A 23,139-nucleotide genomic window follows, 5' to 3' on the forward strand; every position below is an offset into this window, starting at 1 on the left:
GATTTTATGGAATCTTTTTACAGTGCAGCATACTCTATAATAGAATATGAAAACAATAGACAAATTATTTTAACTGTTTTAAAAATACGATATTTCTTTTCATTTGTAATGGTTAGACCATTTTATGTCACACTCAGTAGTTTTAACACAATAGAAGATGCTGATATTCCATGTGAAAATCTTCCAGAAAGCCCATTGTAGCGCTGTCTCTCGGTGGCCCAATTTCTTGTGGAATGAATCAAAGTGACTTCCTTTAAATATTTGCTCGCTACTTATCTACACATGTAACGTTGCTTTAAATATAGCTACATGAAAAAAAAAATATTCATTGCCAGGGTTAAATAAAGTGACAGCTGTATATTCTCCATGGCTTTGTTTGACACATACAGTACTTCAAATAAATCTCCAGATAAATACATCTCTGAAAAATAGTTTCGGAATCATAGTAGTACATTTCAAAGTAATGTCTTTTGAGTGACATAACAAGCAATGCCAACATAGTCGCAGGTTTGTAGCAAGCATATATGATGAGTACGTGAGTAGTAGATGTAGTTTTTCAGTAGTAGTAGTAGTAACTCCTCAGGGAGGGATGTGTAGCTACATTCCTCTGTGTGTTACTGTTATGATCTCTGTGTTTCCGGCATGCGTTTGGTTTGATGAACAGGGGGGTGTGGTGGTGTGTGACGTCATCTAGTTGTCTATACTATGTCTGCGTCCCAAATGGCACCCACATAACACATATGGAATCATTTAGTAACCAAAAAAGTGTTAAACAAATCAAAATATATTTAACATACTTCAAGGTAGCCACCCTTTGCCTTGATGACAGCATTTCACACTCTTGGCATTCTCTCAACCAGCTTCACCTGGAATGTTTTTCCAACAGAGTTCCCACATATGCTGAGCACTTGTTGGCTGCTTTTCCTTCACTCTGCGGTCCAACTCATCCCAACCCATCTCAATTGGGTTTAGGTCGGGTGATTGTGGAGGCCAGGTTATCTGATGCAGCACTCCATCACTCTCCTTCTTGGTCAAATAGCCCTTACACAGCCTGGAGTTATGTTGGGTCATTGTCCTGTTGAAAAACAAATGATAGTCCCACTAAGCGCAAACCAGATGGGATGGCGTATTGCTGCAGAATGCTGTGGTAGCCATGCTGGTTAAGTGTGCCTTGAATTCTACATAAATCAACGACAGTGACAAAGCACCATCACACCTCCTCGTCCATGCTTCACGGTGGGAACCACACATGCAGAGATCATCTGTTCACCTACTGTGTCTCACAAAGACACGGCGGTTGGAACCAAAAATCTCAAATTTGGACTCATAAGACCAAAGGACAGATTTCCACCGGTCTAATGTCCATTGCTTGTGTTTCTTGGCACAAGCAAGTCTCTTCTTATTATTGGTGTCCTTTAGTAGGGGTTTCTTTGCAGCAATTTGACCACGAAGGCCTGATTCACACAGTCTCCTCTGAACAGTTGATGTTGAGATGTGTTTGTTACTTGAACTCTGTAAAGCATTTATTTGGGCTGCAATTTATGAGGCTGGTAACTCTAATGAACGTATCCTCTGCAGCAGAGGTAACTCTGGGTCTTCTTTTCCTGTGGCAGTCCTCATGAGAGCCAGTTTCATCATAGCGCCTGATGGTTTTTGTGAATGCACTTGAAGAAACTGAAAGTTCTTGAAATGTTCCAGATTTACTGACCTTCATGTCTTACAGTAATGATGGACTGTCGTTTCTCTTTGCTTATGTGACCTGTTCTTGCCATAATATGGACTTGGTATTTTACCAAATAGGGCTATCTTCTGTATACCACCCCTACCTTGTCACAGCACAACTGATTGGCTCAAACGCATTTAAGAAATTCCACAAATTAACTTCAAGACACACCTGTTAATTGAAATGCATTCCAGGTGACTACCTCATGAAGCTGGTTGAGAGAATGCCAAGAGTGTGCAAAGCTGTCAAGGCAAAGGGTGGCTACTTTGAAGAATATAAAATATATTTAGATTTGTTTAACACTTTTTTGGTTACTACAGGATTCCATATGTGTTATTTCATAGTTTTGATGTCTTCACTATTATTCTACAATGTAGAAAATAGTAATAAAGAAAAATCCTTGAGTAGGTATGTCCAAACTTTTGACTTGTACTGTATGTTACCTCTCCCTTATATTATAGTAGATGGTCAACAGCCTTTTTTTTTTCTTACATGAGGATGTCCTTACCTTGATCTCTGAAATAACCATCACCACACTGGAAAATCATGCCATTGTGATGGTGATATTTAACACTCCAGGTGAGGTAGAAAGCTTCATCGGACACTGACAGTTCTTCCCCAGAGGCCTCACCCTTTTTTGAAGTCACAACAACCGTTTCATTCAGAGTACAATAGGGCAGGGACACAGAGTGGACAGTGAAGTACCTTTTTACACTTGACTGTACAGTATGACTGGGCCAGGCGCAAAGAGGGAGATCTGTTGAAACAGAGCTGAACACTACCATCAGACTATGTCTCGCCTGGAAAGAAATGTCTAAAATAGCCCTGGGCCCAGTTTCCCGATAGCAATTTTACTTAGGCTTACGAGTATTTTAACGATGCATCTTTTCTACAATGGCCAAAGATGTAACGTGCGTTTCCCAAAACCACGCAGAGAGAACGGTCACTGAGTGCGTCTTTGGAGAATGTGTCGATAGCAATAGGATCGAAAGAAAGCGAGCGCTGCTTTCGGATCAGCTTTCTCCATTAAAATCTTTGCTTTACATTATACTTTTTTCACAATACTGATGACTGATCAGCTCTTAGAGAGATGGGCTATTACCACCTACGGCTGCAAATATTGAGGCAGCTTATTCTAATGCTTACCAAATAAAAATGCACTAAATCACACATTTTAGGCTACACATCATGAAATATATTGAGACAAATTAGACAGTAGCCTACAAGTAGCAAAATAGAACTCAAATGATTGAACATGAAATGTATTTCAATATGATTGAAATAGGCCTATTGCTTACTGTTTATATTTTAACGCAGTCATCTCGGTTTTCATTTGAAGCGTATTTTTATACGCCGCTTGTTTGTATCAATTGCAAAGACATTGGCAACTTTGTTGTGAACTTTATTCTGAAGTTCACGGAGAACCACGGAGATCTTCTTGGTATAAAGTGAGGGCAAAAAAATCTAGGATTGGTTAGGCGTTAGATTACGAGCGTTTTGAAGTGCACCGGTAATAATAATGGTTTTGGGAAACAGATCTGAGATTTAACGATGCTCCTACGAAGGTTCTAATAATGAACTTAGCCTTTGAAGATGCTTTTGGGAAACTAGGCCCAGGACAGGAAGAGATGGAGGGGCTCTCATAGCCCACTAGGCTGGCAGTGGCACTGTTTACCAACTGTCGGTCTGTCCTCTTTCCTTTATCCTTTTTGACTTTTTATGGCTGTGTGTTAGTTCGGGCTCCTCCTCTCTGCTCACCTGTGATGGAGTGCTCTCCAGCTCACGAGGTTTAAACAGAGCATGTGCAACTGAGCCTAGATGGCATTGGATTCTGCACTGATGGGGTGTAGTAGGTTAGCTTGTCCTGTGGCTTCCTTAATCTGAAAGAAAGGGTTTTCTGGCTTCCTTAATCTGAAAGAAATGGTTTTGTGGGGAGGTGTAGACTAGTTTTTGAAATGTTGCAATATAACACAGTCCTTGTTGACTTCCACTCCAGACTGTGTGGAGTGTGACTACCATGGTTGTTGGTTTGAATCCCAGGCAGGTAGGTAGTTTCTAGCTCTGTGCCCCTTAGTGAAACCTGAAACACTATAGTAGATCATTATGATTTAACCTAAAGGTTTGAGCAGCAGGTTCAGGTTGGCAGGAATTTGCCCCACCCTTCCCTAGCTTCCATCAGCCTTTCATGCATGCACAACCACATCTGGATTTTATATTAACTTTGGCTGCATCCCAAATGGCAGCCTATGCCCTTCATAGTGCACTACTTTTGACCAGGGTATTATATAGGGAATAGGGTGCCATTTGGGACATACACTTTCTCTAGCCTCAGAATGACTACCTTCCAGTAAGCCAATGTTTCAGCGATGGTCACACATTAGTCTTAGGCCTTCCTTCCAATGAGGTTTATCCAAAGATTGCGCTTTGAATCATTGGCTTGCACAGGTGTTATGGTACACAATCCACTGTGCACACACACACAGTTTATTTGTTAGTTAATTAATCAATGATGGGGGTGTTTAATTGCAGACGGAGAAGGAGCCGCCAAAGGAGGTCAGTCAGAATTCACTAACTAAATAAACATTCAATAACTGTTGTGATGTTTGTATAGGCTACCTGTAAAAACGTGTGATTTCATATGTTTTATTTAACTTGTATTTATTCAGGAAGTCCCATTGAGGTCAGAAGACCTCTTTTCAAAGGAGACATGGATATATAACATGCATTTTTTGTAGATATTAGAACTGAAAAGTTCCAGTGATGTGCCTTTGTCAAGCCCCAGCAGAGGTGTGTTGTGGAGCGGCTGGTGTGGTGGGGCCAGGAGTGGCCCCCTGGCTGGGGGTGTAGTCTAGCCGTCAGGTCGGTGCGGAGGGGGGGCACCGACCACTGTGCTTCGTCTGTTTCAGGAATGGGAGGCGGAAAGCCACGACTGGTACTGCTTTGAGTGCCACCTGCCCGGAGACGTGCTTGTGTGTGACAACTGCTTCCGTGTCTATCACCTAAAATGCCTGTCTGATGAGTACAAGCCCCGGGACAGTGGATCCCACTGGCAGTGTGTGGTGTGCAGGGTAGGTACTCCTATAGGCGGCAGGTAGCCTAGCGGTTAGAGCGTTGGGCCAGTAACCTAAAGGCTGCTGGTTCGAATTAGGGTTGCAAAGGGTCGGAAACTTAACGGTAAAAATTTCCCGGAAATTTTCCATGGGAAGTTAAGCCCTGGAATTTGGGGAATTTTACTTAAATTCATCAAAAAAGTTAGCTTATAACAGTGAACCTTTTTTTGTGGGATACAAATAAGGCAATTCTAGGTCTTGTGGCATATTTTGGTTAAACTATCCCCAATTCAATGGAATTGCATCCGTCTGCATGTAAAGTGCACTCTTCTGTCACATGTGCAGTGCACTCTTCTGTCACATGTGCAGTGCACTCTTCCGTCACATGTACAGCTGATTCTCAAGATCTTGCACACTGATGAGATGCTATTGAGCCCACACTACCTCACTGTCTGAGCCAAGGACTACATGCTTTCTGGTAAGTTTTGATTAAAATACTGGGTGGGGTGAATGCATTTTATATGACATGCATGCTTTTTTGTTAACTAGTAAATAGTAGCCTACAGCAAAGTGTGTTTAAATAATTTATAACTTGTTAACAATTTCTGCTAGATAGTTTTTGCTACCATGTGGGTTTTAGCTTGCTTGAGCCTGCTAACGGAGGAGTGTTAATTCACCTGTTTCCATACATGTTTCATTTTAAAACATTTATCTTACAATAGAGTTGTTTAATCCAACTGCTTAACTATTTATCTGTACATGGAATTGTATTGTTTTTTTTACTCATTTATTTCTAATCTTTACAGGAAAATGCCACGGGCACTATCTGATGTGTGGAGACATTTCACTGCAGCTAATGTAGAAGGAAAAGCTGTGTACATTTGCAAATACTGTGCCAAATCATATGTGAAGAATGCAACAAAGATGCAGAATCATCTGGCCAAGTGCATAAAATTCCCTCAGCGCTCACAACAACCAACCTCTGACAAAAGTCCCTCTACTTCTATTTGAGGTTAAAATGATGAACCAGACACCTTATCGATAGCAACAGCTCATGGTCCTCCTGGAATCAGAAGTTTTTTTTGGACTCAATGGAGGAACGTAGTCAGAGAAATGCTGATGAATGTTTTGCTCGAGCTGTGTATGCAACTGGTTCACCTCTGATGCTCACAGGTAATGTGTATTGGAAGAGATATCTGAATGTTCTTCGCCCAGCATACACCCCTCCAACCAGACATGCTTTATCTACTCATTTGCTGGATGCAGAGTTCAAGTGAAGATCAAGCAAATCATAGAGAAAGCAGACTGTATGGCAATCATCTCTGATGGGTGGTCGAATGTTCGTGGGCAAGGAATAATTAACTACATCATCTCCACCCCTCAACCAGTATTCTACAAGAGCACAGACCCAAGGGACAACAGACACACCGGTCTCTACAATGCAGATGAGCTGAAAGCAGTCATTGACCTTGGACCACAGAAGGTATTTGCACTGGTGACCGACAATGCTGCGAACATGAAGGCTGCTTGGTCTAAAGAGGAGGAGTCCTACCCTCACATCACACCCATTGGCTGTGCTGTTCATGCATTGAATCTGCTCCTCAAGGACATCATGGCACTGAAAACAATGGATACACTCTACAAGAGAGCTAAGGAAATGGTTAAGTTTCTGAAGGGTCATCAAATTATAGCAGCACTCTACCTCACCAAGCAAAGTGAGAAGAATAAGAGCACCACATTGAATCTGCCCAGCAACACCCATTGGGGTGGTGTTGTCATCATGTTTGACAGTCTCCTGGAGGGGAAGGAGTCTCTCCAAGAAATGGCCATATCACAGTCTGCCGATATGGACAGCCCCATCAAGAGGATCCTCCTGGATGATGTATTTTGGAAGAGAGTGTTAAGCAGCCTGACACTCCGGAAACCTATAGCAGTAGCCATTGAGGGAGATAATGCCATCCTGCCTGATGTTCAGACTCTGCTTGCAGACGTAAGAGAAGCAATCCGTACTGCTCTGCCCACTTCACTGTTGCGCCAAGCAGAGGAAACTGCAGTTCTGAAATACATCAAAATGTGTGAAGACTTCTGCCTGAAGCACATACACGCCGCAGCGTACTTGTTAGACCCCAAGTATGCTGGCAAGAGCATCCTGTCTGTCCAGAGATCAATAAGGCCTACGGTGTCATCACAACCGTGTCTCACCACCTTGGCCTGGATGAGGGCAAGGTTCTTGGGCGTCTGTACACTTCCAAGCAAGGGCTTTGGGATGGAGATGCAATATGGCAGTCGTGCCAACATCTCTCATCAGCCACCTGGTGGAAGGGACTTTGTGGATCTGAGGCTCTTTCCCACATCAGCCGCCTCAGAGCGCAACTGGTCCTTGTTTGGGAACACACACACCAAAGCACGCAATAGGCTGACCAATACAAGGGTTGAAGAATTGGTGGCCATCCGGGCAAATTCGAGGCTTTTTGAGCCTGACAACGAGCCATCCTCAACAAGGTTGGAAAGTGACAGTGAAGATGAGGACAGAGTCTGATGTTCAAGAGGTGGACATTGAGGAGGTCCAGGCAGAAGACATGGAAGCCTGAGAGGAAGACAACTAAAGCTTTAGTTTCTCGACTATCATTTTACAGATGTATGTTGAAAACGTTTTGGGAGATGCGATGGATCATTGGGGATCATTCAATATTCCCTTTTTGTTTTTTGGTGAAATCATCCCATGTGAAGAGTCAACTCATTTAATTCAAGTTAAATTCATAACTAAATAAAAAAAATATATATATATATATTGGAAGGATTTAATAATTTGCAATTATGTCTACTTATAAGGTAAAAGGTTTATGTTTGTCTCCATATGCTATGGTAAATATATCCAATGCAAAAAAACATCTACATTTAAAAGATATTAATATTAATTCCCATATATTCCTGTTAATTCCCACGGAAAGTTTCCATCAAATGTGCAACCCTGGTTTAAATACTTGAGCCGACAAGGGGAAAAATCTGTCTGTGCCCTTGAGCAAAGCACTTAACCCTAGTTTGCTCCAGTGGTGCCGTTCTACTATGGCTGACCCTGTAAAACAACACATTTCACTGCACCTATCCGGTGTATGTGACAATAAAACATATTATATACTCAGTTAGCTCTCATCAGTTCCAATTTACTGCTAGCTACACGTGGTTTGAATAGAGAGCTGGATGGGTTACAGAGTCATCCTCTCTCTCTTTCTCTCTCTCTCTAGGGTAGTAAAAAGAAGAACCTGAACAAGCAGGAGATGTGCAGATACCTGCGTTTTATCATTCAGCGCATGAAAGAGAGGGTGAGTGTTACAGTTAGTTTTATGTTCAGGGTAGGGATGCAGGACCAGGCTGTGGCACTGATTGCATCCCAAATGGCGCCCTATTCCCTTTATAGTGCACTACTTTTGACCAGCCCTCCTATAGGGCTCCGAGGGTGCCATTTGGAACGTAACACTGTATTGAATCAGAGCTCTGCCATGTTTTATTCCACTTTAAATCAAGGCCAGTAAAATGTCCCACCACAATGGCTTGGGTTAATCCCAGCACCCCTCCTCCTTTTCGCCCATAAATCGTATTATTTCTCTCCTGGCACTGTAGGCCGTGGACCTGAACAAGAAAGGCAAAGACACTCAACACCCGATGTACAGAAGGCTCATCCACACCACGCTGGACGTCACCAACATTCAGGAGGTAACTCCCCGCAATACACCGCTGAACACAGGATTTCACGTTTTTTTTTTTCAAATGGCACTTGGGACTTAGTCCATGTTGTTTGGTGAGGGTCTGTGTAAGGCCACGTCAGATGTAGCCCCAGTATAAAGCTGTGATTGTGTAGCTGAGGCTTTCAGATTGCCTCTCGTCACAGCGAGGGGGTCAGTGAGGTCTCCTCTGCACCGTGATCACTGGTAGTTCCCGCCAGCCAAGCCCTGCCTGCCAAATTGGCTGGGAAACAGCACAGCGCTCCCTGCCACTGTCGCAGGGTAGTATTCATTAGTGCACACTGTAGCAAAACGTTCAGCTTAGTCCCTCCCTGTTCCAGTCGGTTTTCTTCTGTTTGGTGCCTAGTGAATACGACCAAGGCCTCTGGATAGGCTGGAAAACAGCACAGCGCCTCCCTGGCTTGGGTCTTGGTCTCTGGGTCTGTGGTGCACTGCCCTCCTCTGGTCTCTTATGGTACTGCAACTGCACCACACAGCCCCCTCTCTGCTGCCCTACCCAGTGTGAATGAATAGTCCTCTTTGTGTTCTCTCTGTCTCTGTATCGCTGTCTATGTGTTGCAGAACCTCACCGAGGGGAAATACAAGAGCTTCGACGAGTTCAAGGCAGATGCCCAGCTGATCGTGCACAACACCGCCATCTTGTTTGGAGGTGTGTGGGGGGGGGTGTCGTTCACAACCATGCTGTTATTATGGGTTGCGTCCTAAATGGCATCCTGTTCCCTTTATACTGCACTACGTTTGACTAAGGACCATAGAGCTCTGGTCTACAGTCGTGCACTATATAGTGAATAAGGTCCCATGTGGGAAACATCTGTGAAGAGCATGTTTTGCTGTCAGATTTCCTTCCTACTATTATTAATTGCAGCTTAGAAAATAAGACCGTATAGTTGTGGCAGAAATGTAATTTGAAGGAAGCACGAAGTCTGAACAGTTATTGATTGTCTACCAAAAAATGAGGAGGATCATGTCTCTCTATGTAGTTAAAATGCATTTGTGGTGGCATGTTTAATGGAACAAAATCTTTCCAATGTACTTCAATGTTATTTTCCCAATGTTAACGAACCCTGTTTTTGTTGCAGTTCATAGTGACCAGGCTGAAATAGCGCGGTTGCTCTACAGTGACACATGCCATGAGGTAAACAGTTTTTTCCCCCTTTTCTTTTCTGAACTAAATGTGACAGATTTGTATTGTAGTATTCTAGGTGGTTGTGTTGTGAGTGGCAGGGCAGCTGTTCTCTGTGTCTCTTCCTCATTCGCTCCACGTCTCTTCCTCTCTCGCTCTCTCTCCAGCTGAACGAGTTGATGCTGTGTAAGAACTGCTTCTACCTGTCCAACGCTCGGCCTGACAACTGGTTCTGCTACCCCTGTGTGAGTATCAAACTGTCTTGCCTTCAATGCTCCTGGGGCGTTGATTGTTGAAATGATCAAGATATCAACTCAATGTAATATTGGCCGTAATGTTAGGGCTATGTCTGAAGTGTTATAGTCCAAATAGAATTGCCATAAGGGGACAAATAAAGTTGATTGAATTGTATGTGTGTATTATCTGGTGTCGTTTGCCCTGTGCTGATCTGGGGTTGTGCTTGTTGTTGCAGACTCCTAATCATGAGGTTGTGTGGGCTAAGATGAAGGGCTTTGGCTACTGGCCGGCCAAGGTCCTGCAGAGAGAGGACCAGCAGGTGGACGTCCGCTTCTTTGGCCACCAGCACCAGAGGTCAGCCATCACACTGATACAGAGGCTGCATCCCAAGTGGCACTGTATTCCCTATGTAGGGCACTACTTTCAACCAAAACGTTCATCAAAAGGAGTGCACTAAGGTGCTAGAACTCATCTTCCACCAGAGGTCAGCCATCACACTCGTGCTGATAGACATGGCATAGTTATCGTGCCACTACATATGCAACAGCCTTATCACTAGGACATGAGTCTCTGGATCTGAGGGCCAACTGTATTGACACGCAGAGCGGCGGATATATCATAGTGGATCATTTTAAACTTTCGATCCCCTAGAATGTCTTGTCTGTACTCATTTCTAGGCTGACGGCTCAAACGGAATTCTTCCGCTGCTCTGTCGTTCACTACATACTTCAGTCTGATACTGTCATCACTGAAGTCGTTTTGTGGTGACGAGGGGCGTTGTACCAAATAAAGTCATCAGAGTATCAAAGTCAATGACGCATTTCCAAACCACCGCGTTACCCACGTGTGTTCTGGCTCTGGCCCAACCCATTGGGTTCTGGACCAATCAGACTGCCCTGAATGTGTTCACATTCGGTGAAGGGTCGGGAGGTACTCAGATCCAGACTCAATGCGGAGAAGAAACGTTTGGCAGGAAGGAGCAAGGCATCTTGCTATCCACGCAATATAATTTCCCCTGGCTATGGAGCTTTGAGAGATTCCCTGGCTGCTCTGACTGTTGTTCCCCCTCCTCCTTGTCCCCAGAGCATGGATCCCTGCAGACAACATCCAGGACATCAAGGTGTCGGTGCAGCAGCTGCAGGTGAAGCGCAGCGCGAGCTGGAAGAAGGCCTGTGATGAGCTGGAGCTGTCCCAATGCTTTCAGAGGGAGGGCCGCTTCTGGAAAACCAAGACGGTGGAGAAGGTGGAGGAGAGGAGAGGAGACGGAGAGGAGAGGCTGACAGAGAGGCCGGAGGAGGCAGAGTACTCAATCTCCTCCACCAGCAACAACAACGATCAGGTCAAACATGTACGTATGTGTGCACTATTCTCACACACACAGAGGTATTTTTTATTTGCATGTTGAAAATAAGCTCACTAAAAGCTGCTCTAGTGTGTTTTTAGTAGCTAATTTAATATTAATGTAATAATACATTAGGAGGAATTTCAATGATTTGAGAATGTGAGGATCAACACAAACACCATCTGTAGTGTCATGGCTCTAGCTCGAATAGTTGCCGTGGTAACGGAAATGCTTATCCAACAGAGGTGCTAGACATCTCTGATACTGCGCTTCTGTAATCCAATATGTTATGTTTCTCCCCAGCAGAAAGCAGACAGACAGGCAGACCGAGACCGTCAGCCAGACAGGCAGGAGCCGAAAGCAAAGAAAAGCCGCCGCAGTCAAGCTCCTGAGCCAAAAGAGGAAGCCACTGTAAGTATCCCAACACTACTGTTGTACGGTCACCTCAGCCAGTGTGTTACCATGGTATGTGTCTGTGTGTTTCATTTGAAGAGTTTTAGGGCTTGATTTAATCTGTATCGCATATAGCGCGCTTGACATTTAAAGGTCATTTCCGATTTGAGCTGCCATACGCAGCGTTTACCGTGAGTGCAGTTTCCGCATTGCCTTTAAAGTTCAATCGCACTGTAGCACTGAACTTCGGCGTTATGGATTGAATCAAGACCTTGATGTGTGTGTAGGGAGATTTATGCGTGTGTCTGTTTCTATGTTTGTTTGCTTGTTTCTCTCTCCATCTCTAACCCCGTCCCTGACCTCTCTCCCCCAGGACCCGGAGCCTGAGATGGAGGCTGTGAGCAGCAGCCAGGAGATCCCCGTGACGACGCCCCACCAGCCAGAGAAGCTGTCTGTCTCCACGCAGACCAAGAAGGCCTCAGCCGCCTCGCCACGCAGCCTACACCGCAGCACCCAGACCACCTCTGACGGAGCCTGCCAGAACATGTGCCACGAGAAGTACACCAAGATCTTCAACGATGTCAAGGACATGATGAAGGCCGACAACAAGAGGGAGACAGAGCGCATGGTCCGAGAGGCCCTGGAGAAGGTGAGGGACTGGGGGATTGAGACTGAGGGGGTCCGAGAGGCCCTGAGACTGAGGGGGTCCGAGAGGCCCTGGAGAAGGTGAGGGACTGAGGGATTGAGACTGAGTAGGACATAGAACAGTAGGACACTGAGAAAAGCTTTTATTGAATTATTCTTAAAGAAAAGGAAACACACGAGTATACCACATGTATCAAAGTTGAGGCTCATTTTCTGTGGTGTGTGTCTCCAGCTGCGTTCTGAGATGGAGGACGAGAAGAGGCAGGCGGTGAGCAAGGCAGTGTCGGGGGGCCAGGCTGAGATGGAGAGAAAGTGTAAGACGGTGAAGGAGAAGTGTAAGGAGGAGCTGGTGGAGGAGGTGAAGAAGATGGTGGCCCAGCACAAGCAGCTCATCTCTACCACCAAGAAGAAGCAGTGGGTGAGTGAGACCCTTCTCTTTCCCTCGTTCTCTACCACACACAGCTCAGTCTGTTAACTTATGGCTGGGATCCCGTTAACGGGATCGATATGACAACAGCCAGTGAAAGTGCAGGGCGCCAAATTCAAAACAACAGAAATCTCATAATTAAAATTCCCCAGAACATACAAGTATTTTACACCATTTTAAAGATAAACTTGTTGTTAATCCCACCACAGTGTCCGATTTCAAAAAGACTTTACGACAAAAGCACAACATATCATTATGTTAGGTCAGCACCTATTCACAGAAAAACACAGCCATTTTTCCAGCCAAAGAGAGGAGTCACAAAAAGCAGAAAGAGATAAAATGAATCACTAACCTTTGATGATCTTCATCAGATGACACTCATAGGACTTCATGTTACACAATACATGTATGTTTTGTACGATAAAGTTCATATTTATATCCAAAAATCTCAGTTTACATTACAATCCAAACTCACGACGCGCGGTCAAGTCCATGCGAAAGTTCAGACAGTCATATTACAGTTCGTAGAAACATGTCAAACGAAGTATAGAATCAATCTTTAGGATGTTTTTAACATAAATCTTCAATAATGTTCCAACCGGAGAATTCCTTTGTCTGTAGAAATGCGATGGAATGCAGGTCTAACTATCACGTGAACGCGCGTGGTCAGCTCATGGCACTCTGCCAGAGCCCTGACTCAAAGAGCCCTCACTCCCCCCTCCTTCACAGTAGAAGCATCAAACAAGGTTCTAAAGACCGTTGATCTAGTGGAAGCCTTAGGAAGTGCAATATGACCAATATTCCACTGTATATTCGATAGGCGATGAGTTGAAAATCTACAAACCTCAGATTTCCCACTTCCTGGTTGGATTTTTTCTCAGGTTTTTGCCTGCCATATGAGTTCTGTTATACTCACAGACATCATTCAAACAGTTTTAGAAACGTCAGAGTGTTTTCTATCCAAATATACTAATAATATGCATATTCTAGGATCTGGGCCTGATTAGCAGGCAGTTTACTCTGGGCACCTTATTCATCCAAGCTACTCAATACTGCCCCCAGCCATAAGAAGTTAACACCAGTGGCTCACACATTGAGACCTGAGGGGCTAAATCCGGAAAAATATTTGGACACGCACAGTTCATTCATAGTTTTTTTTTTATGGATTTGTCCCACAACCCACAGTAGTAGCTAAGCACATCTTTGACCTTTTGGGATTTTTAACTCCATAACCAAAAGGCCAATACATAATTAGAGCAATACTAGACATAGTCAATATAATGTATCAATTGAATATGACAATGACTTAACAGCAAATGAGTTATTTGTTAAAGTGGTATTCACAAATTACATCATAGTAATGTACGAAAAAATTCAAGCCTAAAGAGGAGCCATGTCAGTTCTGACTGTGTGTGTATCCTCCAGTGTTATAACTGTGAGGAGGAAGCCATGTACCACTGCTGCTGGAATACCTCCTACTGTTCCATCAAGTGTCAACAGGAACACTGGCACGCCGACCACAAACGCACCTGCCGCAGGAAGAGATGAACAGCCCCCCCCCCCAGCACACTTTCCCATTGGCTCTCCCCCCGATGTAACTTACCCAACCACGCCCCTATCTGACTTCCTGAACACTTTTTGGACCGAATATATGCGGGAAAAAATTGCTATTTTCATTTTATTTCAGTACTTTATTTAATATACCCAGTGTATCGATTTAAAAAAATATATATATATTATCAAGAGCATGGCTCGAATGATTGTTTTTTATTTTATTTTTATGAAGTGCTAATTTGACCTATGTTGCAGAATGTGTTATTTAAGTGTCTAGTAACAGATGAACATTAACTGAAAACATTTTATTACCTGCATTTTTTTCACTTTTCTTACTGTTAATGTTTAACAATGACAGTCGATCTTATACCGTAAGTACTATTGCAGCGTTGAATAAGCTCTGCTTTCATACAGAAAATATTTTTCAAAATGCTGAAAAACAGGAGAAACAAAATGTAATTGTGTAAAAAGGAAATGATCCATAAAAATTTTGCATGATTTTATCATGAACATATTTTGGTAAATAGCACCTTTTTATTGTTTTTATCCATCTTCAAGTCTCTTAAACATCATTGGGAACAGGGTTATGAAGTCGGCTATAAAGATGCTGACAAATCTTCCCTTTGTTATTATGCACATTTTGGGCTAGACATTTTGAATATACTGTAATTTTTATGAATTAAAGAAAAAGTTATAAATTTCTTGGGACTATATAGCAATCTTTACTGAGCTGGATCTTAGAGAGGTTCCTTCATAATTTGACAGTTTGCACATTTAATTTCATGACCCAAATGCTTTGTAATATTGCCAAAAATGACATTTGTTAAACCTTATCTTAACAGAGAAAGTGAGTGCTGTTTTTTCCCCTCTAGTTTATGGTTGGCGCCAGTGCCATGGTTATTGTGATGTTCACTGTAAGTACGGTTTTAGAATGCTCAGTGACTAGTTAGACATTCACTGCTTATGCTGTTGGTGGTCAGTGCCTGTTTTTTCCAAAACTATCCTCATATTCTGAGTAAAGAGCTGTGCATGTTGATAGTTTCACATTTGTATTACTAGAAAAATAACAGAAGCTTGCAAAGTATCTCGGTTTCCCCATAGACAACGAATACGGATGGACCAATATAAAATATGCAAATATCAACTGTGATCAGGCTTATCTTTTAGTACTTTTTATTACTGGAGTCTGAATGGTGTGCAATGTTATTATCCTTTGCTTAACTTGTCTTGGATCATTTCTTAAACGGTAATGTAATTGCCAATTTTATTTAGAACAGAAGTACTAACCAAGAGGCTACTTGGGAAGTCAGCCATTATTGTAAGTCCATGTGACTGTTTCCTTAGTTATGAAGAGCTGACTGAACAGAGGAAAGGTCATCCCCTGCATTCATTTTATTGCCTAGTTTTGGACACACGGTTTTCAATGATGGCAACACTCTCTTCCGTTAACTCCGACAAAGTGTATCACTTTTCAGAGCTAACACATATTTGTATTCGTTTGAACACGATGACAAATAATGGCGTAGACGATTTCTTTTCAATCCCTTTTTCTCTTACCCTAACCCATAGTCTGTTTTTTGTTTTTCAATCAGAGAAGCGTTTTAGAAGTAATGAAAAAACTGCCTGATTTGCCACATGTAATAATCTGTTTAATCCTGATACACTTCCTCAGGAGACTGAACAGAATCATGCATGCCCTGCACGAATGCCACAATCTTTCTCTCCCTGTCTCTCATGGTGTTAACAAAATCATGTCATGGTTGCACTACATGTAAATAAACTGGTTCCTTTACACCATGTCATTCTAATGAGATTAAAGGCAACACACACTGATGGTGCATTCTAATTCAAGTAGTTCACCACTGGCACGCTGCAGGCAGTAGTAACTCATCTGCCCTCTATTAGTAAGGCTAAGAGAGAGGACCAATGTAATTGGGAATCAGATTAAGCTGTTGATATGTTGCCTTGAAAACCAGTAGACCCCTACAGTTCTTAACTGGTCAACTGTCTATCTATTACTGAGGTGAGTATCACTGTCCAGACCTCAACCACTCCTCTTAACACAAATGTTTGGTCTTCATTGTTACGAAAACTTTGTCTGCACTTTGGAAAGTGTTGTTGCATTGGAGGTAAATCCGATCTGATAATTGGATTGGTTCACTGATAGAGGATGTATTTGTCCATCCCTGTATGAATGAGTTATTTCCCTTTGTGGAAATATTTTGATGTCATTCACGTTTTAAAGTATTTCTGGGAACTTGCATGAGTACGATGTGCGTATTATGTTCCTTTTTTCTGATTTTAAAAGACCGTTGCACTTCCTGAAAATGATGCAATATGACAATGATCTTTTCCCCTCAAATTCTCACTATTTTCTGGCGAGAAAAGTCAAGTGTAACGTCTCACACATGACTACATCTAAAAACCTTTCCCCCTGTCCATATGTACACTGTTAATCATGGCTTAAAGGTCGACTTTGGGCACGAAAAATGGTCCGTCTCGTTCTCAATTTTCAAACAGAAATGGGGTGTACTTTTGGTGGTTAATCGACGTCATTCCAACGTAGCTAGTTCGTTAGCTAAGCTTGTCACTAGCCAATAACTCATCCAGTATGTGTTGACGTCATTTCACAGGATTTGTTTTTAGACATTAGCTGTAGACATCGGTAAGACATGGCATTTCTGTAGCCAAACAATTTTGATCGTGCATTGATCAGTTATACAGTTTGTTTTTTGTGTTTTTGTCCAAACTCGACCTTTAAAATGTTCTATGCTACTGGCATTTTAACGCTTTAGCTAGCAATATGTATATAAATATATTCTGTGCTAACATGGAGAATAAATGTATCAAAAAGTTCCTGTAGTCGAGTATTCATTTATGTCCATCTGAGGGTATTTTAGGGCTCTATTCAATCTGTATCACTGAAGCGTTACAGATTGAGTGGTTAGAAATGTAAAGGTCATTTCTGATTGAGCCAACATATGCAGGGTGTACCGTGAATGGGAACATTGCCTTTAAATTTCAATAACGCTGAACTTCCATGATATGGATTGAAGTAACTATGGGCCCTGGTCAAAAGTAGTTCACTAAATAAATGGGTGCCATTTGGGTTGAAACCTATGTCTATATACGCAATAAAACCTGGGAAATATCTAAACGTTTCCAGGGTAAGACAGACAAATATTTTTCTTGAACTGTCAAAGTACTTTTTGGATAAGTTAAACAATGTTTGCTCTGCACATTTTTTTAAATTTTCAAACATACTTTTTCTCATATTGTTGGCCTTACCATAGGCTGAGATTCTATCCCCGTAATAGTGTGCTTGACATTTACAGGTCAAGTGTAAGTCATTTTCAATTGAACTGACATGCATGTTTACCGTGAAAGCGGGAACATTGCCGAAAAAGGTCAATCGGATTGAATCCCGGCCCTATTCTTGAAAAAGGCACTAAATTAATGGTTGTGATTATAGGATGTGAAAAACATTACTTCCATATAGCCAACGTTGGGGAAAATGAAAGAAAGAGTTTGCCAAAGACATGAAGATGATTCAAATGAGTCATTTGTTTCACTTTCACCGCGTTGAAAGACTTTGGGCTGGATTCATTCCAAATCGAGAAAGATCCTCGTAAAACATTTTAAGGTAAGTTCCTATTGAGCCGACATATGCAGCGGTTACCGCGAATGCAGTTACTGCGGACATTGCCTTTAAATTTAATCCAAACTATAACGCAGATCTTACGCAATATGGGTTGAATCCAGCCCTTTCTCGCACTTGAATGAACCTACGCAAGCTTTATCAGTTTCCTAACACGGAACCCAGACTGGCTGCGCGCGTGCGTCATCGTGCATAAATATATTTTGTCCCCCCACACCAAACGCGATCACGACACGCAGGTTAAATATCAAAACAAACTCTGAACCGATTACATTAATTTGGGGACAGGTCGAAAAGCATTAAACCTTTATGGCAATTTAGCTAGCTAGCTTGCACTTGCTAGCAAATTTGTCCTATTTAGCTAGCTTGCTGTTGCTAGCTAATTTGTCCTGGGATATAAACATTGAGTTGTTATTTTACCTGAAATGCACAAGGTCCTCTACTCCGACAATTAATCCACACATAAAACGATCAACCGAATCGTTTCTAGTCATCTCCCTTCCAGGCCTTTTCTTCTCTTGACTTTATATTGCGATTGGCAACTTTCATAAATTAGGTGCATTACCGCCACTGACCTATTTAGTCTTTCAGTCACCCACCTGGGTATAACCAATGAGGAGATGGCACATGGGTACCTGCTTCTATAAACCAATGAGGAGATGGGAGAGGCAGGACTTGCAGCGCGATCTGCGTCAGAAATAGAACTGACTTCTATTTTAGCCCTTGGCAACGCAGACGCTCGTTGGTGCGCACGAGCAGTGTGGTATGCAATAATTTAATAATATAGATTTCTACATTTATTTTGCGACGCGAGCGGTGTAGTCAGGGTGTTACAGGCTGACTACACCGCTATAATATTCAATTATTGCACCCACACTGCTGGCGTGCGCCAAAGAGCGTCTGCATTGCCAAGGGCTAAAATAGAAGTCAGTTCTATTTGTGACGCAGATCGCGCTGCAAGTCCTGCCTCTCCCCACTCCCACGAACACATTGCTTTTAAAAGCTGCGATATAATAAAATCCCGGCCTTAATTGTATTTGTTTTCAGCCACCAACAGCATTTACATTCAACCATGAAAACTTGCTCACAAGTGAGTTCTAGATTTCCAATCCAGCTGTTTTCTTCATACGGAAAAATGTTTTATTTGAAGATATCAATGTTCCCAAACATGTAGATACAGTAGGCCTAAGACTTTCTTCTGGAAATAAATTAACTGAATAACCACTAAAAGCAAACATGTAAACCTATTCCCCAAATTAAGACTTCAGTCCTTTCTTCATTACAAAAAGATGTCAAAATATACTACATGAATTAGAAAAACTATATTGTGTTACTTCCATAAATGTTCCAATGTGCAAACACTGAAATAGTCATTCTTGTAACTTATACCATGGCATTGTTGAATACTTGTTTCTGATTGGCTTGAAGGGCATTCTAGAGCGTGCATTATTTCCCTATTACGCATGGTAGAATTCAATGGCTGTAGTTCATTACATATTCTATGTTTGATCTGCTTTTAAAAGCAAAAGTTGAATTTAAAACATTTCCATTGTTAAATCGATTTTCATAACGGCAAGCTAGGACTGATGGTTTGTTAGCTAACTAGCAAGTATGTTTGTTTGGTTACTACTACTACTACTACTACTATCTTGTAAACTTGCTAGCTACTTCAGTGGATGTTGAAACATTTGTACCGGCAAATGAACACATTTTTGCAACGGTATAAAAGGGATAATCAACACGGGGCTCTGCATTCTCTGGAAAATAATGCAACTCCGCTAGCTCATCGTTCACTATCTTCCATAGAACGCATAGCCCCTCGTTGATTATCCCTTACATATTTCACTACATGCAAACAAATATATGCATGTATGAAAGTTGCCATAGTTGATGGATTTTGTAATACATTTTGAAAACAGTAATACATATCTTCAGATTAGATTTTCATATGGGTAGACCTGTGTAAACCTTTCATAATAGGAATGGCTCAGATCTATGCCACCAAATATCAGCAGTGTACCAGATGGATTTGCAGCAAGTAGATTTACAGCACTGTGACAAGTATAGGATGGGACAATTATTTTTCAATGAACAGCTATGAAACAGTATAAACGTGCGTCTCAACCGAGGGCTATGAGCAAAGCACACACTCATCTTACTTTGTAAATCTCTAGAAACGGTTCACTGTAATGTTTGTGATTAGAATGCATTGCCTCTGTTGAGATAAGCCTTTCAAAATAAAATAAGTGGCAAAACATTAAATAGTTCAGATGTGCACAGATTGCGCTGATGAGACTGGCTGACTCAGTATTTGTTCTTTCACAATCAATCATTCTTGGTTACATATCTTTTTTAAGTCATAACTCATAATAGAGCAAACTGATGGATTTGATTCATTATACATTACACTACCATAGAAGATATGGAAAACTTGCTATGTAATATGTGTATGAACATAAAGTTAACAAAACAGAAATCTCATATGTAACATATCAAATCTGCTTGAGCATATGATAGAATTACATTGAGATGCAACCTCTGAAACAGCAGGTAGGTAGCCTAGCAGTTAAGAGCGTTGGGCCCGTAACCAAAAGGTTGCTGGTTTGAATCCCGAGCCGACCAGTTAACATCTGTCAATGTGCCCTTTAGCAGGGCACTTAACCCTAGTTGCTCTGCTAAAATTTAAACACTGTGTACTGCTGCAATAAACAAACATTTTATAGTCAAAATCATTGAAATATTTATTTAATTGAAAGACTTATGCCAACTCAGTTCAGACATTTTTTTTTATAAAAAAAAAAAAAGCCAGGGTCATTCTTGCCAATAAAAAAAATGCTGTGTAGATACTAGAAAGTGCTTTTAAAGATTCTAATGTGTTGAACTAAAACATTCTTAGCCATGAACTTTACCGTCAAATCATGTATGATTCAACACAGATTTAAGGTTTCACTCTCCCCCAAAACTGCTCTTCCACCTTATGATAGTTGCCTCAAGATTTATTCCTCTAAAGGGTTTCCGTAAAAGTGTTGTCTTGTACTTTTTCCCCTCTGACATCAATATAGGAGCCCTGATTGATCTCTCAATGTAAAAAATATTAAGGACTAAACTTTGTTTTTAAAATTCTGGTGAAGATCTCCAACCTGTTGTTTCAGAAACAAGTGTTTGACAAGCCAGCACAAAGACATACTCATCATCATTCCCACCGGAGGCGTTTGTACCATCATCATTCTCACACAGACATTTCTCAAAAAGTGCTTTTGATCCTTTCAGAGCTGTTGTTTGTCTCAAATGCAGTACTTCTCAACATGATGTCTGACATATACAGAGCTGAAGTTGTTGCGTTGTTTGAAGGACATATAGGGGGTGACTATAAGGATTCAGACTGTCCTCTCAATAACTGCACACATTTTCCTTGGTGAATCCTACGTCTTTTTAATTAATATAGATCTATATTTTATATACTTGATGTGATACTAGTATTCACTCAAGATAATACAATGCTTTGTTTTTATATTAGCAAATATTCAAGATTAAAACATTCTTGAATGTCCTCTCATATACTTCTAAAGTGAACAAAATAAATTAAAATCAGTTTTTGTACATACTTACATGATATGAAATAACATAGTGTTTTCCTTCAATTGAAGTATAATGATATTGAACATGACAACTGAGTAAAAGGCTGCTGTAGTTGAAATAATCACACTGGTTTCCCTTGTAGTTGGGACAGTTACAGAAAAATAAATGTTAGCGCAGAACTAAAAACGTAATTGTAAAAAAAAAAAAAAAAAAAAGACCAAACACAAAACAATATATTGTACCTCATATTGTAAAGTTCAGGGACAAATTGATATGTCCTGTATCAAAACATATCTGTATTTGTAATGACTGATCAAGGTCAACATAAAATACCATTTGCCACAGCTTGTAAATATTCTTAAAAAATACCCTAACCTCTTAGAGGGCAGATTTTAAAAAACGAGCGACTTCAGCAATACGTAACATGAAAATATATACACACTTAAAGCAATAACCAAAAAAGCTCAAATCTAATCAACTAGACTGGCACTCTCCCATCATCTACACACAGAGCTCCTTCCATTCCAATCTTTCACTACACTAACCAGTCTCCTGTTCCTGACAATTCTAGGCATTTTTGTTTTGAACTAGTGACAATGTCCCACAAACTAGGCGAGCACCTGGGTCCAGGACTCACGTCCTCTCTCCCTCCTCTCCTCAGAGACCAGAGGTCCTGTTGCATTGCAGTATGTACATAAAGCTCGGCCCGTCGGTTCAAGGCCTTGTCTAGTAGGTCTCCAGCTGGCAGGCTACATGTTATATGCCACGTAGATGGGGTCCAGCTGGTCGGCCAGGAAGCCGTCCCGGAGGTGCATCCTCTGCTTCTCCCCCCGGGAGTTGATGGGGATGACCCCAATGTCCACCACCACCACCACCCCCACGATCAGGTAGTGTTCCTCCAGAACCACGTTGGTCACCAGGGGCACCAGGTCCAGGGCCTCCTGCTCCGAACCATCCAGCTCCACCACCACCACTAGGAGGTTGGTCCACGTGAACACCGCACTGAACGGGAGAGACAGACAGACAGGTTCAGTCAGTTTAAACATGGTCCCGTGTGGCTCAGTTGGTAGAGCATGGCGCTTGCAACGCCAGGGTTGTGGGTTCATTCCCCACGGGGGGACCAGGATGAATATGTATGAACTTTCCAATTTGTAAGTCGCTCTGGATAAGAGCGTCAGCTAAATGACTTAAATGTAAATGTAAATGAGCTACTGGTCTGAACCATCCAGCTCCAACACATGTGAACACATGTGAACACTGCACTGCAGCAACAACAACAGTATAAGTAGGTATTGTGCATGTTGTAAGTTAGCTACTCACTCTGGCATTTCAACAAACAGTACAATATAAGTCAATCTAGGGCATTTCAACTGGTCACCATTAACAACTTGAAATTGGACAAAACCAGCTTGATATTTGAACAGAATAATTTGGAAAAATGCCCCTACTGCATTTGTTTGTCCTGATATGATATATACAATAGGCTGATCTGATCATTCTATACATTTGACCTGTATATAGTTAACTAAAGTTTTTCTGCATCGTACTGGCCGCCTACTTGCTTTCTCTCTTGGATAAAATGTCCCGAAAACGTTGAGCTACACCAGAACCACAAATCCCCAAGCTACTGTATTTTATCAGGATGCTTATCATGTAGCCTTATGA

At 41.8% G+C, this 23,139-nt stretch overlaps 2 protein-coding genes across 30 annotated transcripts in view; one reads left to right on the top strand and one right to left on the bottom strand.

Moving 5' to 3' along the window:
* The window catches only part of LOC139551293 (zinc finger MYND domain-containing protein 11-like), a 30,799-nt gene extending 13,706 nt beyond the window's left edge, over positions 1-17,093 (top strand). For 4 of the 8 annotated variants that reach the window (XM_071362783.1, XM_071362782.1, XM_071362780.1 and 1 more), the window contains 13 exons: positions 4,253-4,276; positions 4,630-4,791; positions 8,019-8,096; positions 8,395-8,487; positions 9,078-9,165; positions 9,596-9,651; positions 9,807-9,884; positions 10,112-10,230; positions 10,960-11,224; positions 11,522-11,629; positions 11,985-12,260; positions 12,489-12,674; positions 14,109-17,093. In XM_071362783.1, coding sequence (XP_071218884.1) covers positions 4,253-4,276; positions 4,630-4,791; positions 8,019-8,096; positions 8,395-8,487; positions 9,078-9,165; positions 9,596-9,651; positions 9,807-9,884; positions 10,112-10,230; positions 10,960-11,224; positions 11,522-11,629; positions 11,985-12,260; positions 12,489-12,674; positions 14,109-14,231 — 1,656 coding nt within the window. In that variant the 3' untranslated portion in view covers positions 14,232-17,093. Of the gene's footprint in view, positions 1-4,252; positions 4,277-4,629; positions 4,792-8,018; positions 8,097-8,394; positions 8,488-9,077; positions 9,166-9,595; positions 9,652-9,806; positions 9,885-10,111; positions 10,231-10,959; positions 11,225-11,521; positions 11,630-11,984; positions 12,338-12,488; positions 12,675-14,108 lie in introns of those variants that run through there. The other 4 variants (XM_071362785.1, XM_071362787.1, XM_071362784.1 and 1 more) reach the window with 3 other exon arrangements.
* Positions 17,094-19,004: 1,911 nt separating this feature from the next.
* Positions 19,005-23,139, bottom strand: part of LOC139551291 (disco-interacting protein 2 homolog C) — a 244,420-nt gene continuing 240,285 nt past the window's right edge. For all 22 annotated transcript variants that reach the window (XM_071362766.1, XM_071362774.1, XM_071362763.1 and 19 more), the window contains one exon: positions 19,005-22,476. In XM_071362766.1, coding sequence (XP_071218867.1) covers positions 22,224-22,476 — 253 coding nt within the window. In that variant the 3' untranslated portion in view covers positions 19,005-22,223. The remainder of the gene's footprint in view (positions 22,477-23,139) is intronic.

This window comes from Salvelinus alpinus, chromosome 23, assembly GCF_045679555.1.
Source record: "Salvelinus alpinus chromosome 23, SLU_Salpinus.1, whole genome shotgun sequence".
Lineage (NCBI taxonomy): Eukaryota > Metazoa > Chordata > Actinopteri > Salmoniformes > Salmonidae > Salvelinus > Salvelinus alpinus.